Below are 17,007 nucleotides of genomic sequence, written 5' to 3'. Positions count from 1 at the left end.
ACCAGGCCCTGATAATTTTTGTAGTTTTAGTAGAGACGGGGTATCACCATGTTAGCCAGGCTCGTCTTGAACTCCTGAACTCAGGCGATCCACCTGCTTTCGCCTCCCAAAGTGCTGGGATTACAGGCGTGAGCCACCGAGCCTGACCATAGCTCACTGCAACCTGGAACTCCTAGGCTTAAGTGATCCTCCCCTTTCAGCCTCCCTAGTAGCTGGGACCATAGGCCACACCACGACGCCCAGCTGATTTTTTTTATTTTTTGTAGAGATGAGATCTCAGTGTGTTACCCAGGCAGGTCTGGAACTCCTGGGCTCAAGCAATCCTCCCACCTCAGCCTCTCAAAGTGCTTGGATTATAGGCGTCAGCCACCGCGCCCAGATCTCGCCAAGCATCTTAATGACAGATTTAGGCCTAAAACCCCGGACCTTACTCCAAGGCCTGACATATCGCCCTCGTCCTTGCTGCCGCCTTCCTCTCTGGCTCCCCCACCTCTGAGCCCCTTGTGGGCGCACAGCATGTTGGCCCAGGCGGGGCAGGGCTGGTCTGAGGGGATGTTTTTGACGGAGCGGAGCTCCAGATGCTGCACATTCCTGATCGGGTCAGGCCTACCCTGCGGCACTCGGGGAATTAGCTCCTGTGAAGAGCCCCAGATCTTCTTTCTAGAGCTGCCCTCCTCCTGGCCAGCCCAAGGGGAGTGGGCGTTCAGGAGAGCTCTCCCATCGCCTTGGGTGAGGCTGAAAGGCTGAGTGGATCCCCTGTTGGAGAAGTACTTCTGGTCAAGGAGGGGTTGGAGACGGGCAGCAAATTGCACCCCTTCTGTCTTCCAAGGTCTCCAAATCCAGCACGAGGGGCATCTGGGAACACGGTTTCTGCCGGCCCCACCTTGGGGCCGCATTTGGCGGGAACTGGATCTGCCTTCACCTGCAGCCCTGTGGGGAGCGTGACGGAAAGAGCCGGGAGAGGGGCATCCTGGTGCGGGGGTTGTGGGGGTGAGAGGCCAGGGGAGGGGGCTCCGGGAGCGCCCTGACCTCGCGGGCTGTTGGAAGGCGGAGGAGATGGGGGTTGGGGGAGAAGAGGGGAGCCTGGCAGCCAATCGGAGGGAGGATCTCGTTTCAAAAGGGTTAACCCACAGCCAATGGGAGCCTGGGGGAGCGGATCCTGCTCACTCCATTCAAGAATCCCAAGTATTCAAGATGGACGGCAGGGAGTGTGGAAGGAGAAAGGGGGCGAGGGGGGAAGAGCGAGATCGGCAGAGGAGAGGGGCTCCGCGGCCCACCGGCCTCGCAACCTCGGTCCCGGCCGGTGGATGGCGGGGCGGCCGCTGGGGATCCGAGCCCGGCCTTGGAGAGGGGCTGGCGGGGTGCGAGAGGGCGTGAGCGAGGGGGAGCGAGGCCAGGGAGGGGAGCCAAGAGGGAGGGAAGGGCAGAGAAAGAGCCCGGGAAGAAGGAGGTGGCAGGCAGAGGATCCTAACGAAGAGCAATGTGTAGGTATCGAGAGCTTCCCGAAGGGTAACGACACCGATTCTCGGTTTTATTCTCTCTTGGGGAAGGGAGGGGGGCGGTCTGGGCTCTTTCTCTCGTCTTCCTTTTTCCCTCCTCATTCTCCACTCGTGGGCATCTTTTCTATTTTTTCCTTTCGAAACACTGTAACTGGGAAGTACCAGGCGTGTCTTTCTGATGTGGCCTCACTGTCATTTTCCAGTGGGGGGCGTGGTGGGGAAGGCATGGGGGGCTCCTCTGGGCACGGCCAAGCTGGGCCATCTGGCTCCACCTGGGCTGTGTGCGAGGGCGTGGAGTGTTCCGAGGGAGCCGGGGGCCGAAGGGCTGGAGCAGGGCAGAGAGTTCTGCACCTCCAGAAGTTGTAGGGTGAGCCAGGGACGGTGTGGTGGTGTGAGGCTGGCTTTCGAGCTGATAGTTGTGCGGTGTTGAGGGGTGCATGGATGTGTGTGTGGGGGGCGTGCTCTCACACTCCAGTTCTTGTTGTTTGGGTGTGTAGTGAGGGCTGAGTTGTGCAAGTATGGCTGAGAGTTTGTGTGTGTGTGTGTGTGTGTGTGTGGTGTGTACGCGCGCCTGTGTGGTCCAGCCTCGAGGTGTGTGTGTTGAGGGGGAGCACAGTTGGGTGTTGAAGGAGAGCGCCCCTCACCCCCCACTTCCCAGCTGCCTCTCTCATCCCATTCACAGAACATGGCTTTCAGGACCCTCCTGGTCTCCTCCTCCCGTCGCCATGGCTGCGAGGAGGGGGTGGGAGGAGACAGTTGGGGCCAGCCCCCTGCCCCTGCTGCTCCAGCTAACCCCCCACCTGCCCTTTCTCTCCCTTCTACAGGCTGGGCCCCATCCCCTGCTGCTCTGGGGGCAGGGGCCGGAAGATGGTGGCCAATGAGGAGGGGGAGAGGAGAGAACTTGAGCCGGGGCCTCCCCTCCCCCATTTCCTCCTCGGTCTCTACACTCGCTTCTGGAAGGAGCTGGGGGCTGGCTCCTGGGCCCAAGGTGGGGGAGGGGTCCTGCTGGCTGGTGAGTCGCTGGGCCTGCTCCTCAGGAATGAGTTGGGTGTGTGAGAGCTGAGGGGCTCTTGGCCCTTTCTCCCTGCACTCCCTAAGGAGAGACCTGGAAACTTCTTGGGGAAGACTCTTCCCCCCGCCTCCCTGAAGCGTGCTGTGCAGCCTTATCTTTGCCCCTCTGCCCCCTGTTGGTGTGATCCAGTTCCCAGCTGGGACTGGTTTGCCCAACCCCAGAGCAGAGAGAGGCCTGGTGACTGACCCTCGAGGGGTCTTGGTTTCCGCCCATTAAAACTGTGCAAACTGTGGGGCAGGGCCCCATGTTTGCAGATTACGAGAAAAAACTCTGCCTGGGAGGGCGGGAGGGAACTTCTCCTGCTTCCTGAGGGGGTGGGACGAGGCTAGAGGGGAAGCCCAGAGGAAGAGCTTCCAACTGGAATTCTGTCCTCTATTCCTTATGGTGGCTGTGGAGTAGTGTAGAGGGCATCTCCCAGAGGCCACACCGTTGCCTGGGAGGCCTTTTGTTGATCAGGGCACTAGAGGAATCACCCTCCAGCCTCTGTTTCTTTGGGCTGCACAAAGTTCACCAGGTCAGAACTGGAGCTGGGCTCCGGGGCTGTGGCCCTAGCTGGAATGTGCCACAATAGAGCCTGCCTGGGTCTGAGCCTCCAGATATCCAGGTGTCCTTCCAGGGCAGCCTTCTGGCCTTGGGTGTTAATCCTCCCGGGACTGTTTGTCCTGGATTGAAGCCCCCTTAGGGTCGGATAGGATGGGGAAGTGCTAGGATGAGCTTGAAGACTCCCCAACCAAGGGTCCCTGGATAAAACAGGAAATAACTCAGATTTGAATCCCACTGCCAGTGAAACCCTATCCCTAACTCTCAGTAACTATGAGGGAATCACCCTCACCATTTTAATGCTGAATCTGCAAGGTGCTTTCAGGACCTCCAAAAGGAGATGCAGGGGTGGGGCTTCACCGGCAGCTTTTACCTCCCGCCTGGAAGCTTCTCTCAACTGTGTGGGGAGCTGTGACTACAGGCTCCCACCTCTCTGGTCCTGGAAGGTCATCTGAGAGTGTTGCCTTGAGGCCTAGAGCTCCCCTTTATCTAAATTGAAAAGGAGATGGAAACTTAGATAAGAGTACAAGGTTCTGTAGTCTTGGGCAGCAAGCTCCTCTCTAGAAGGGAAGCTGGCAGAAATGCAAATCCAGATGAACACAGCCTCATGCGAGTGACCTCCAGACTTTGGGGATTGCTAATAACCATTTTCAGGCCCAAAGTATCCCTGCACCTGCTTTAGTGGGTCCTGACCTCCCATCCCAAAACCTCCAAGAAAAAGGTGGTCTCTGTGCTGGGGGCAGGGGGGGCGCGGTGAGGAAGAAGGCGAAAGGAAGAGTGTTGAAAAAACAGAATTAACACTAAGAATGGAATAAAAGGGAAAGAAGCTGTATTGAAGCAAAGCAGGGGCAGAGGGAGCCCGTGAGCTGAGTGGGCCGGGGACTGGGAGAAGGAGTGAGGAGGCAGGGCCGGCGTGCCTCTGCTGCTGGCCAGAGCTCTTTTCACATTGTGCTACTGTCTGCACCTGTCACTAGCAGTGCAATGTTAAAAGGGCATTGGCCGTGTAGTGCTACCCAGCGCTGGCTGCCTCCTCAGCATTGCAATTTCCTCTCGCATCTGGGCACCAGTCAGCTACCCTGGTGGGAATCTGGGAAACCTCACTTGGTGGTTATACTAATAGCTCACATTTATGGAGCTACTTCTGTGTGCATTGCTTGTGATAGACACTGCCTCTGTTACTGTAAACCCTAATAACTTCTTGGGAGGTAACAGCCCATTTTATGGATGAAAAAACTGAGGGTCGGAAAGGTTTAAACAGTTTGGCTAAGACTGTGTAGCTCTTAGGTTGCAAAGCCTAGATACAACCCTGTTTTAAGTCTTGACAGCTCACTCATCTTTTTGTAGACCCATCTGGAGAGATCTGAGTAGGTTCTTTAAACTGGGAGATGTCCTGAGCTGAGGGATGGAAGGTTTTGATGCCATCTGCTGGTTGTATGAGGGTATCATCCAAAGCCTCAAGCCTTTAAGGACCACAAGTGGTGGCAACTCCTAGGCTAAGAAGGATAAGCGTTCCCAGACTCAGCCTGGAATGGAGAGTGAGTGGGAAAAGATCAGGAGAATCACTATTAGGTACAGAGTAGGCCTACTTGAGAAAAAAAGGAATACACCAGAAAGGAAAAGGGGTTAACTGAAAAGGACTGCTCCCCAGGGAAAAGGACCTGTGTGCTCCTGGCATCCCATACCTGCAGCTCCCTCCTAAATCCACTTGCCTTTCTCTGCACCACTCCCTTTTGGTCACCGGGTGTTTGATGATAATGCTGCTTGAGGGCACACCTGTCTGGGCATCCAAGATTTGGACAGCATTGCCCATGACTTAATTTTAGAGATTAATAGAATCCCTTGAATCAACCCACAGAACGATTCTTCCAGGACCAATTACAAGGAAATTGAGGCCGGGTGCGGTGGCTCATGCCTGTAATCCCAGCACTTTGGGAGGCCGAGGCAGGCGGATCACCTGAGGTCAGGTGTTCAAGACCAGCCTGGCCAACATGGTGAAACCCTGTATCTGCTAAAAACACAAAAATTAGCCAGGCGTGGCGATGCACGCCTGTACTCTCAGCTACTTGGATGGCTGAGGCAGGAGAATCTCTTGAATGAATCTGGGAGGTGGAGGTTGCAGTGAGCTGAGATTGCGCCAGTGCACTCCAACCTGGGCAACGGAGCAAGACTCCATCTCAAAAAAAAAAAAGAGACAGAAATTTGAGAGCAACGACTCTGCCATGTACTTCTCTGTCTCCCACAGCGCCTAGTAGGCTTAATTAGAACATGTTAAAATAAATTGAATGAGAGGAATATGTGGGGAGCTTCTTTAAGAAGGCAGCTAGTTTGTGCCTGGTTTTCAAGAGCAGAGGTTGGGGCCGGGCGCGGTGGCTCAAGCCTGTAATCCCAGCACTTTGGGAGGCCGAGACGGGCGGATCACTAGGTCAGGAGATCGAGACCATCCTGGCTAACACGGTGAAACCCTGTCTCTACTAAAAATACAAAAAACTAGCCGGGCGAGGTGGCGGCGCCTGTAGTCCCAGGTACTCGGGAGGCTGAGACAGGAGAATGGCGTAAACCCGGGAGGCGGAGCTTGCAGTGAGCTGAGATCCGGCCACTGCACTCCAGCCCGGGTAACAGAGACAGACTCCGTCTCAAAAAAAAAAAAAAAAAAAAAAAAAAAGAGCAGAGGTTGGGACTTGAGAAATCTTTCTAAACTTTGGTGCAAGAAGTGGGTCCAAGAGGGATAGGGTTTTGAGGACCTCTGCTGAACCCCTAGAGGGGTCTTGGCATCACTAGGCACGCAGAAACCGAAAGATAGGTCAGGCTACCCAAAGGCCTTAGTTGGGGGATGTTGGACATTTCCCCATGGCTTGCCTTTTTCCCTTCGCCTTTTACTTATGCGCCTTCCAGTTCTAGTCCTCCTTCCTCCTGCCCAGACAGCCTCTCCGTTTTTTGTTCTTTTGTTTTTTTTTTAAAGACAGAATCTCGCTGTGTCGCCCAGGCTGGAGTGCAGTGGCATGATCTCGGCCCACTGCAACCTCTGCCTCATGGGTTCAAGTGATTCTCCTGCCTCAGCCTCCTGAGTAGCTGGGATTACAGGCATGCGCCACCACGCCTGGCTAATTTTTGTTGCCCAAGCTGGTCTCAAACTCTTGGACTCAAGTGATTGCCCACCTCAGCCTCCCAAAATTCTGGGATTATGGGTGTGAGCCACTGTGCCCTTCCATATGTTCCTTACTTTCTTCAGTCTATTAAAACTTCTATTTGAGCCTCTTGTCTGGGCACAAATAGCCATTTGATACTGCCACTCCACTTTAAAAAAAACAATTTTTCCATATTTCCCTAATACCATTGGGATAAAATCTAGATTCCCTAAATAGTTAGTTTATGGTTCCTGCTTGTCTTTCATCTCATCTCTCACCCACTTGCTGCCTATACTCCAGCCACAGGCAATTTTTTTTTTAAGGAGACAAAGTTTTGCTCTGTTCCCCAGGCTGGAGTGCAGTGGCGTGATCATGGCTCACTGCAGCCTCGGCCTCCTGGGCTCAAGTGATCCTCCTGCTCAGCCTCCTGAGTAATCGAGACTACAGGTGCGGATATGGCTCTTTTTATTGAGACAAGATCTTGCTATATTGCCCAGTCTAAACTCAAACTTTGGCCTCAAGCCTCCAGGCTTGGCTTCCTAAAGTGCTGGAATTAAGGCATGAGCCACTGCTTTCAGCCCACAAGAAACTTTTATTTCCTTCAACTAACTAAACATAAGTTACCCGACACATACAGTTCCCTCTGTTTGAAATACTTCTATCACTTTTGCCTTTGCCACCTAACTTCTTATCTTTCAAATGCCATCGTAGTCATCACTTTTGTGAAGCCTTCCTTGACTCCTTAAATCTAGGCTGAGTTCCTTTCCTATGAGCTCCCAAGCTTCCTCTGCGTCCCTGCTTAGAGCCCTTATTATCCTCTTCTACAGGGATTGCCTGGTTATTGCATCTCCTACTGGACAGAAAGCTCCAGGAAGTCAGGCCACAGCTGCCTTATCTTCACCATGTGCTTAACACAATGCCTGGCAAGTAATAGGTGCTTTATAAATATTGGGAGTATTAATGAATGAATCTGGAAAGAATATTATAGCTTACCGGCCGGGCGCGGTGGCTCAAGCCTGTAATCCCAGCACTTTGGGAGGCCGAGACGGGCGGATCACGAGGTCAGGAGATCGAGACCATCCTGGCTAACACAATGAAACCCCATCTCCACTAAAAATACAAAAAAATTAGCCGGGCGTGGTGGCGGCGCCTGTAGTCCCAGCTACTCGGGAGGCTGAGGCAGGAGAATGGCGGGAACCCGGGAGGCGGAGCTTGCAGTGAGCCGAGATCGCGCCACTGCACTCCAGCCTGGGCGACAGAGCGAGACTCCGCCTCAAAAAAAAAAAAAAAAAAAAAAGAATATTATAGCTTACCAAAAAGTGATCTTTATGATGTATATGGTCTCCCCTGTAACTGCTGGGCACCCAACAACAGTAGGGATTTCATGTCACTGCCAATAAAATGCCCCTTGGGCCACACGGTGGCATTAACGTTGCGATTTTGAGCTTTTCTTTTTGAGACGGAGTCTCGCCCTGTTGCCAGGCTGGAGTGCAACAGCATGATCTTGGCTCACTGCAACCTCTACCTCCTGGGTTCAAGCGATTCTCCTGCCTCAGCCTCCCGAGTAGCTGGGATTACAGGCACGTGCCATCATGCCTGGCTAATTTTTGAATTTTTAGTAGAAACGGTTTCACCATGTTGGTCAGGCTGGTCTCAAACTCCTGACATCAGGTGATTCACCAGCCTTGGCCTCTCAAAGTGCTGGAATTGCAGGCATGAGCCATCGTGCCCGGCCTAATTTTTGAGCTATTTTGTTTCACTTCCCATCAACTGCCAGGGCAGCACTTTGGCTGATTGATTTTCCTTTTAGCCTTAAGTGTGCCCATGAACTGACCAGAACATTACAGAACCGGGCTGAAAAGCCATGGGACTCAAGAAAATCCTTATTCTGAGATGAGCCCCTTTCAGTTGCCCAATCCTGGATCTAGGCAAAAATGGACTTACTGTCGGGGTGCCAGCAGACAGACAGTTGCCTCTTATACGCAAAACCTCACCTGAAGTTTATCCTCTGGTAAAAGCTCAAGCAGTAGTCTTGCCATGGATACGGCAACTGCTGCCCCCTAGTGGTCTAAAGGGACAGGCCCGGGTGGGTGGGTGGGGGGTTGTGTGTGACGGGGACAGTTATGGGTACATGCATGGGGAAAGAAAGTCAGAGGACAGGTTGCCTCAAGTTGCTTTTTCCCTTTTTATTAAAAATAGACCCAAGCACTTTATGTATCATACAAAAGTTTCATTCGCTGGTGGCAGCCACGGGAAAGACTGGACCCGTAGCACTGATTTTCCACCTCCCCTCCAGGGGACTGGGTCCCAGGAGCAGTGACTGGGCCTCAGAGAAAGCCCATAAAGACTGCTTGTTCTGGAAGCAGCCGACTGGGGGTGGGGGCTGTTCCGCGTGCAGCTGTCCCTACCCCATCCAACGGCAAAAGTTAGATATTCGAAAGTGCCTCTTCAGTGCCCAGATAAACTAACAAGTGGAGTGAATGGAAACCCCTTTGATTCTTTTACTATTTCCCAGGGCCTGGGATTTGAGTTTTCCCTGCACGTGAGTCCTTTTCCCTACAAATAGGGGTGGGAAACTTCATCCTCAGAGACTCTGGTCTGTTCTGCTGCCTGAGACCAAAATTTCACTCCAACCCAAGCTTTTTCTCATTTGCTATTCTGTGGTCCACGATCTACTAGCCCCGTGACCCAAGGTTTGTCCTCTGTTCACTCAAAAAGAGGTGGAGCAAAAACGGATTCCTCCCACAATCCTCTCTGCCTGAGTCTACGCCCTGCCATTGCCTCAACTTTCAGGAACTTGGGAACAGAAGGACCCACAACCATCCCTTTCCCCCAGTTCTGTCTCTCCCTGACTGCTGCCCACTCCTGAGCCTTAACACCCCTGGGGTACACCCAGACCCCTGTTCCAAAGGGTGCCTGGTAGTGGATATGGTGGAGGCAGGGGAGGGGTTGGTTGGAGCCAGGTTTCCCCCAGGGGTGGGGCAGTACTCATGCTGGTATAGACTGCTTGGCAGGGCCGTGGGGAGGGAGGGGCATGCGGAGGAAGGGCACAGCCTGCCTGAGCCCCTCAGTCCCAGCCGTTGTCCTTCACCATGTGTGACATTTCAATGATATATTTCCCTTCCTTGTACTTCTGGCTCGTCTCAAAAGCTTGTTCCTGGTGAAGGAGAAAGCAGTGATTGTAGGACAAAGCAGTTTCCTTCCAGGCCCCATTGCCACCTGTACGGCCCCCACCCCGAGACTCATCCACCTAGCCCAACCCAGTAACTAGTTCTTTCTTTCCTCTTTGGACCATGCAAGGACCTGATGTGGTCACTGGGGCTTGAAGGGCCGTGGGGACTTCCACTTTAGAGGGTGACCCTCTTCCTCAGGTACTTACATATTTCCAGCCCAGTGTGGTTTTGCAGCTCTCACAGAAAATATCAGCTACCGAGTGGAGCCCCGTGAGCAAGAGGCGCTGTTCAGCTGGCCCGCAACCCACGTTGACCCTGTCTCAGGAAACAGGAAGGACCCAGCACCCAGTGGGATTGCACTGTCAGTCCAGTCCCCAGACAGCCCAAGGGAACTTCCAACTGGAGAGAACTGGACAGCCCCTGCCTTTAATAATTCACCCCTTTAAGACTGGAGCCTGGGCCTTCTTTTTCCAACGTTATGATTTCAATTCTCCCTGGGCTCCCCATGTGAGAACTTCAGACTGAGAACCCCTTTGCAAAAGGGGAGGCAAAGACTGAAGGCACAAGATCACCTTATGGATTCCCCCCTTTCTCCACAGGGAAATGACTCACACATAAGCACAAGCACACGCACAAGGAAAGAGGTAGACTCACACGGAGTTAAACAGGTAGGCTCGGCCATGGCTCCCTTGGAAGGACTGTGGAGACATAGGACAGACAGTGACTACCAAGCAGCCCTCAGCCCCACTGCCTGAATCCCCGCAGGGGTGTGTGGGAGAGAGGAAGAGCTTCGCTGCCTCACCCCTGGGTGATGTTCAGGCTAGCCTGGTGCACGAGAAGAGGGGAATGGCAGGTCCCGCTTCACGTACCTTGGAAATAAGCTCATCGTGTTTGGCCAGGTGTGCACGGCAGTGGACACAGCTGTAAGTGCGGTGGCAGCGGGGCAGGTAGCTGCGGAAAGTCTTGGTGGGGAGGCAGGCAGGGCCTGGACCGGGGTCACAGCTGGGCATGACGGGCTGGAGGACAATGCCCTGGCGGGCTGGAGGGGCTGGCGCCGTGCAGCCCCCGCAGAGACGGTCGCAGGTGAAGCAGCGGAGCAGGTTGGCTAGAGCCGTGTTTCAGGGCAGGAGAAGTGTTGGGGGGCTGCCCGGCGAGGGCCCCCCCAGACGAGAACCAGATAGAAATAGAAGTCACCTGGGAAGAGGGGAAAGGACATCAGGGGAGCCGTGACCTCAGGAGGGCCCCTCCTGAGGGAATGGAGGAAAAGGGGCTCAGCTCACCCATACCTCTACTTCCCCCATCACCATCGATCCCCCCTCGGCATCCAGTTGCATTGTTGCCCTGTCCCCTGGATCCCCATCCTGCTCTGGCAAACCTGGCAGCCGATCCAGGCTTCTGGCGCCAAAGCCAGGGAGTCGGTGTTCTCCCTCCTGGGGCAGAAGCAGCCTCCACCATTTTCCACAGAGAGAAGCCCACGGGCACAGACGCTGCCATGGGAGCAACGTCATCTGCAAGTGCCCTCTCCTTGGTTTTCAGTTCTTCGTGAGGCTCTGCATCGCACAGGCATTGGTAGGCACTGTGTCTCCGGGGATCAGAGTCTTTTAAGAGTTGGGGATGCCTGAAGGTCTTTCTTTTACATGGCCTTTGTTTGCAATACAATTGATCCTTTATACATTTTGGCGGGGGAGGTATAAGGTGAGGGGAGGAGGAGCATGCAGGCAGGTATACAAACCCTGATTCAGTTCTCTCCTGAGGTCAGGGTCCTGCGCTCTGGGACTCTTCACTAGAACTTTATAGTTGTTTCCAGCAGTACCGAAGCCCTCACATGTGGCCGCCCATTCCCGCACCTTGGTTCACTCATTCTGGCCCAGAATAAGCACCTGCCTGTCTTCCCAGCCTCTGGGCCCCTTGGTCTTTCTCTTTCCTATTCTTTACTAACTGTTGCCTTAGCCCTTGGTTAAAGACTTAGGCAGAAAATACATTTTCTTCAGGCAATCTGACAGCTGGAGCCAATGGGAAATGGGTAGCGTGTCAGAGGAGCCTGATTCCTGGGCTGGGCAGGGCTGTGTGGTAGGGTGAGAGCAACGGCCACAACGAACAGCAGAAGGAGGACTCATTTTTAACAGCTGTGCTTTGGGGCACAAGGCAGAAAATGTTTCTACCTTCTCCCAGGGGGCAGGGACAAACAGCAGTGACTGTGGGTGACTGAAGATGAAGTAATTGCTGGGTTCTGATTAGGAATAGAGGAAGATTGCCTTCTGCCCACGCGCCAGCTTCCGAGTGGCTGAAGGTGCTGGAGGAGAGGATAAGAAGGGAGGTGGCCCCTGTGGGCTCCGATAAGCAGGTGAGCTGCTGCTTTCTGCTTCATAGAGCTCCCAGCCCGCTGTGGGTGGTTAGCCTAAGTCTGGTTCAGAGATGCCAGCTGGGCACTCTGGCAATGCTAGAGCACTAAGCAGAGGCGAGGCAGTGTTGGCTGCGGTTAGCCAGGGCATACAGACTGTCCTCGTCCTGTCCTCCGCAGTGGCCACAAGCACCCAGCCGTTCCGCTCTCTGAAGGCCGCCAGGCAGTCTCTCCACAAAACCTCCATAGAGACTATCTTCAGTTTCAGGTCCTCTCCTCCTGGCTGGGCCCCAGGAAAACACCTTGGGCTGAGTTCAGGGTGACATTGGGCTCCGGCTGCAGGAAATGGGCCCTCCTTGCCAAGAGACCACCTTTCAGTCTCTGCTTCACAGGTCTGCCTTCAACTTTGCCTGCGAGTTCCCCTCTGACATGCACTACCTTGAAACACCTTCAAGGGGCATGGGGAACGGGGCAGCTTGGGTCCCCAATCTTGGGCTCCTTCTCCAGCCTCCAGCCGTCACGCCTCCCTCCCTCTCCCCTAATTCCCAGTCAAGCCAAGGAGAGGCTGCAAGGAAGGCCAGAGAATCACAGAAAGGGGAGTAGGGGTCATTTTTTCACCCATCTCGGATCACAGGGAGAAGCAAGTTGGGCAAATGACTGGAGAAAAAACAAAGGCAAGCCGAGTGCTGGGGAGAGATGTTCCCCTGAAGTGAGATGGGGCTGGACCGTGGGAGGAAGGGGAGAGGGAGGGCTGGCGGGGGCAACTGACAGCTGACAACAGAGGCGCCGAGGCAGAGGCTGGAGGAACCAGGTGCGAATCTCGTGCTTCTTAGGGGGGAAAGAAAGGGAGGGGGACACCTGCTCACAATGGATTTTCTCATCTGCTCTGAGGTTTTGGCACCCCCCGGGCTGGTATTCTCAGTATGGTATGGTCCAAATAATTAGCAGCACTGCCAGCTCCCAGGGCAGGCTTTGGGGGTCTGCACCAGCAGCAAAACAATAAACAGTAATGCCTGATGCTACAGCCAAAGTTGCCGGGAAATAAGTGCGGGAATCGTCAGAGCTTGGAGAGGGATGGAAGAACCGAGAGAGAGGAGCGGAGGCAGCAGGGAGGGGGAAGGGAGGACAAAGGGTGGATGAATAATGCTTTTGCAAAGGGGAGAAAGCAACACGCAGCAGGAGGAGGAAATTTGCAAAGAGAAAAAAAATTCATTTGGAGAAGGGCTGCCCCCTCACCTTGAGGTCTGCTCCAGAGATCTCCGTCTATCTCTCTCTCTCTCTCTCAATCTCTCAATCTCTCTGCTCACTCTTCTCTCTTCTCTTTCCGCTCCTTCAATTGGGAAGGGGATGGGGGTGGGTGGGGGGAGGGTAGTTGGGGACTCAAGACTGGGGCTGCAAAGCTGGCCAGCTGCTGGGGGGGCAGAGGTTGTCTCTCGTTCTGTACCTCGGTCTGTGGGTGAATGTGGCTGTGTGTTGTGGAACTGCATCATAACACTGTGAGTCATCCATCCCCCCACCCCCCCTCACCTCCCACGTCAGAGCAGGGCTGGGAGACACAGGAGGCGGGTCGGAAGGAAGGGAGGGGGCAGGCATCAAAGGACGGGGCTAGAGGAGTGGGGGCCGAGGGACGCGGTGGCGATGGTGGGCAAGGGGAGAGGCAAGTTGTTAAGGAGGAAGGCAGTGTGGCCAAGGAGATAGGAAGAACCTGGGGGAAGACAGGGCTGGGCAAAGATGCAGTGAGGGTGGCAGGGCTAGAGGAAAGGAGGTGGCAAGGCTGGTGAAGGAAGATATGGATGCAGAGTGAGGCAGCACACACACATTTAAGATGATACACTTTCCCATTTCAGCTTGGACACCAGCCCTGAAGCAGGGAAAAGACAGATGTACTAATTGTCATGGATGGCAAACCGTGCCCCAAAACTTGTACCAAGCCTTAAAGCCTCAGTTTAATACTCCTGAAGGAGTCATAGACCCAATATGACATTTTGCATGCAGAAACCTCTTAACAGCTACCTCCAAATTATGTGTGCTTCATGAATGGAGACACCTACATTATATGAAATTTTCTATTGGGCTGTAAACTTCCTGAGACAGGCCTTCTGGGAAATTCCTCTCTACATCCCAGGACCGCAATGCCTAGTACAGACCCATGCATTTAGATGTTTCCAAAATAGTAATTGTTTCCGCGGCATTATGTTCTGCTGGCCTAGAGGTCTTAGTTCCAGAGGGAGGAACGCTGCCACCAAGAGACACAACAATGATTCCATTAAACTGGAAGTTAAGATTGCCACCTGTCCACTTTGGGTTCTTCTTACCTTTAAGTCAACTAGCTAAGAAGGGAGTTACAGTGTTGGCTGGGGTGACTGACCCAGACTATCAAGATGAAATCAGTCTACTGCTCCACAATGGAGGTAAGGAAGTATGCATGGAATACAGGAGATCCCATAGGGTGTCTCTTAATATTACCATGCCCTGTGATTAAGGTCAATGGGAAACTACAACAGCCCAATCCAGGCAGGATTACAAACAGCCCAGACCCTTCAGGAATCAAGGTTTGGGTCACTCCACCAGGTTAAAAAAACATAATCTGCTGAGGTGCTAGCTGAAGGCAAACGGAATACAGAATGGGTAGTCAAAGAAAGTAGTCATCAATACAAGCTATGACCACGTGACCAGTTGCAGAAATGAAGACTGTAATTGTCATGAGTATTGCCTCCTCCTTTTGTTAGGAACATGTTTGTGCATATATACACTTGTACTAAGAAAATATCTTGGCCGGGCGCGGTGGCTCAAGCCTGTAATCCCAGCACTTTGGGAGGCCGAGACGGGCGGATCACGAGGTCAGGAGATCGAGACCATCCTGGCTAACACGGTGAAACCCCGTCTCTATTAAGAAATACAAAAAAAACTAGCCGGGCGAGGTGGCGGGCGCCTGTAGTCCCAGCTACTCGGGAGGCTGAGGCCGGAGAATGGCGTAAACCCGGGAGGCGGAGCTTGCAGTGAGCTGAGATCCGGCCACTGCACTCCAGCCTGGGTGACAGAGCGAGACTCCGTCTCAAAAAAAAAAAAAAAAAAAAAAGAAAATATCTTCATTTTATTTCCTTTCTTTTGCCTTTATCATGTGACATAAGACTTACTGACTTGATATCAGCATTTAAGTGTTGTTACCTCTATGTAATAGCATTTGGGTTGGGGATTGGTGTGTTTCCGGTTGTACGAAGGATAGCTGTATTATGTTAAGCGTAATTATGACCTTATTATTGTCTTTATTTGAAGATTATGTATGATTTCAGGAGACGTGTATGGGTTCAAGTTGACAACGGGTGGACTTGTGATGGTTAATATTGTCAACTTGATTGGATTGAAAGATGCAAAGAATTGTTCCTGGGTGTGTCTGTGAGGGTATTGCCAAAGGTGATTAACATTTGAGTCAATGGACTGGGAAAGGCAGACCCATCCTCAATCTGGGTGGGCACGATCTAATCAACTGAGCCAGAATAAAAGCAGATAGAAGAATGTGGAAAGACCAGACTGGTTTAGCCTCTGAGCCTACATCTTTCTCCCATGCTGGACACTTCTTGCCCTCGAACATCGAACTCCAAGGTCTTCAACTTTGGGATTCGGACTGGCTTCCTTGCTCCTCAGCTTGCAGACAGCCTACTGTGGGACCGTACCTTGTGATCATGTGAGTCAATATTCTGTAATAACTCCGACTTATGTATACATCTATCCCATTAATTCTGTCCCTCTAGAGAACCCTGATTAACAGAGTGGTTGAGTTGCATCTTCAGACATGAACCAAGTGTCTGGCTTTGGCTTCAAAGAGACTGAATTAGAATCTTAGCTGTGCCAATTACTCGGCAGGAGCCACTAGGCAAATTACTGATACTCTTTGTGCCTTAGTCTTACTCTTCTGCTAAATGAAGTTAATAATATTTACCTCATGGAGATGTAAACTAAAGTGATATAACATTTAAATGCCTGAAAAGTGCCTGGCACATGATAGGCAGTAAACCCTAGTGTCATTTCAAAACAGCATTCTCGGCCGGGCGCGGTGGCTCAAGCCTGTAATCCCAGCACTTTGGGAGGCCGAGACGGGCGGATCACGAGGTCGGGAGATCGAGACCATCCTGGCTAACACGGTGAAACCCCGTCTCTACTAAAAATACAAAAAACTAGCCGGGCGAGGTGGCGGGCGCCTGTAGTCCCAGCTACTGGGGAGGCTGAGGCAGGAGAATGGCGTAAACCCGGGAGGCGGAGCTTGCAGTGAGCTGAGATCCGGCCACTGCACTCCAGCCTGGGCGGCAGTGCGAGACTCCGTCTCCAAAAAAAAAAAAAAAAAAAAACCAGCATTCTCGCCGGGCGCGGTGACTCACACCTGTAATCCCAGCACTTTGGGAGGCCGAGGCGGGCGGATCACAAGGTCAGGAAATCGAGACCATCCTGGCTAACACGGTGAAACCCGTCTCTACTAAAAATACAAAAAATTAGCCGAGCGTGGTGGTGAGTGCCTGTAGTCCCAGCTACTCGGAGGCTGAGGCAGGAGAATGGCGTGAACCCTGGAGGCGGAGCTTGCAGTGAGCTGAGATGGCGCCACTTCCCTCCAACCTGGGCGACAAAGCAAGACTCCGTCTCAAAAAAAACAAAAACAAAAACGAAACAGCATTCTTGCCAGGTACAGTAGTTCACGGCTGTAATCCCAGCACTTTGGGAGACTGAGGCAGGAGGATCACTAGGTCAGGAGATCGAGACCATCCTGGCCAACATGGTGAAACCCCTTCCCTAATAAAAATACAAAAATTAGCTGGACATGGTGGCACGTGCCTGTAATCCCAGCTACTCGAGAGCCTGAGGCAGGAGAACCGCTTGAACAGGAAGTTGGAGGTTGCAGTGAGTTGAGATCGTGCCACTGTGCTCCAAGCCAGCCTGGTGACAGTGAGACTCTGTTTCAAAAACAAAACAAAACAAAAACAAAAACAAAAACAAACAAACAAAAAACCCGAGCATTCTTGGCTGGGTGCAGTGGCTCACATCTTGTAATCCCAGCACTTTGGAAGGCCGAGGCGGGCGAATCACCTGAAGTCAGGAGTTCGAGACCACAGAACATATCCCCTAAGACAAAAACCCTGATTTCTAACAGAGGCTAGCATTTAGCAAATGAAGTACGACAAAGATAGGGATGTCTAGAAAGCAGTGCTTGTGGGTGGTTTGTTTTTCTTCTCACACGTAAAGAGGGGAAAAAAAGTTAAGGCAGGGA

The 17,007-nt window shown here is 52.8% G+C and overlaps 3 protein-coding genes and 1 long non-coding RNA gene across 5 annotated transcripts in view; 1 reads left to right on the top strand and 3 right to left on the bottom strand.

Moving 5' to 3' along the window:
* Nucleotides 1-17,007, bottom strand: part of UBE2L6 (ubiquitin conjugating enzyme E2 L6) — a 622,645-nt gene that overhangs the window by 93,856 nt on the left and 511,782 nt on the right. The window lies entirely within an intron of this gene.
* TIMM10 (translocase of inner mitochondrial membrane 10) overlaps nt 1-17,007 on the bottom strand; it is a 301,193-nt gene that overhangs the window by 114,839 nt on the left and 169,347 nt on the right. The window lies entirely within an intron of this gene.
* LOC126936192 (uncharacterized) lies at nt 3,872-7,230 on the top strand. Its single transcript, XR_007719388.1, has 2 exons — nt 3,872-5,461; nt 5,782-7,230. It is a non-coding gene; the product is annotated as an uncharacterized LOC126936192 (long non-coding RNA).
* On the bottom strand, nt 8,403-14,293 carry YPEL4 (yippee like 4). Of its 2 annotated transcripts, none has more exons than XM_050758659.1 (5): nt 12,987-14,293; nt 10,279-10,603; nt 10,064-10,107; nt 9,616-9,724; nt 8,403-9,393 (listed from the first exon to the last, which is right to left on the bottom strand). In XM_050758659.1, exons 2-5 carry the CDS (start codon nt 10,417-10,419, stop codon nt 9,304-9,306), a joined length of 384 nt encoding a protein of 127 aa, XP_050614616.1. In that variant the 5' UTR covers nt 10,420-10,603; nt 12,987-14,293; the 3' UTR covers nt 8,403-9,303. The 2 variants fall into 2 exon arrangements, with proteins under 2 accessions (XP_050614616.1, XP_050614617.1); XM_050758660.1 differs by lacking the exon at nt 12,987-14,293 and adding an exon at nt 10,696-12,971.

This window comes from Macaca thibetana, chromosome 14, assembly GCF_024542745.1.
Source record: "Macaca thibetana thibetana isolate TM-01 chromosome 14, ASM2454274v1, whole genome shotgun sequence".
Classification (NCBI taxonomy): Eukaryota; Metazoa; Chordata; class Mammalia; order Primates; family Cercopithecidae; genus Macaca; species Macaca thibetana.
The sequence above is the reverse complement of the archived record's forward strand: the minus strand, read 5'-3'. Positions and strand labels throughout refer to the sequence as shown.

Excerpts from the sequence above, each read along its gene's own strand:
- YPEL4 (XM_050758659.1), bottom strand. The coding sequence starts at position 10,419 with ATGCCCAGCTGTGACCCCGGTCCAGGCCCTGCCTGCCTCCCCACCAAG. Across the intron at positions 9,725-10,063 it reads GCCTACCTGTTTAACTCCGT|GGTCAACGTGGGTTGCGGGC; the intron begins GTGAGTCTACCT and ends TTCCTGAGACAG. Across the intron at positions 9,394-9,615 it reads CCACACTGGGCTGGAAATAT|GAACAAGCTTTTGAGACGAG; the intron begins GTAAGTACCTGA and ends CTCCTTCACCAG.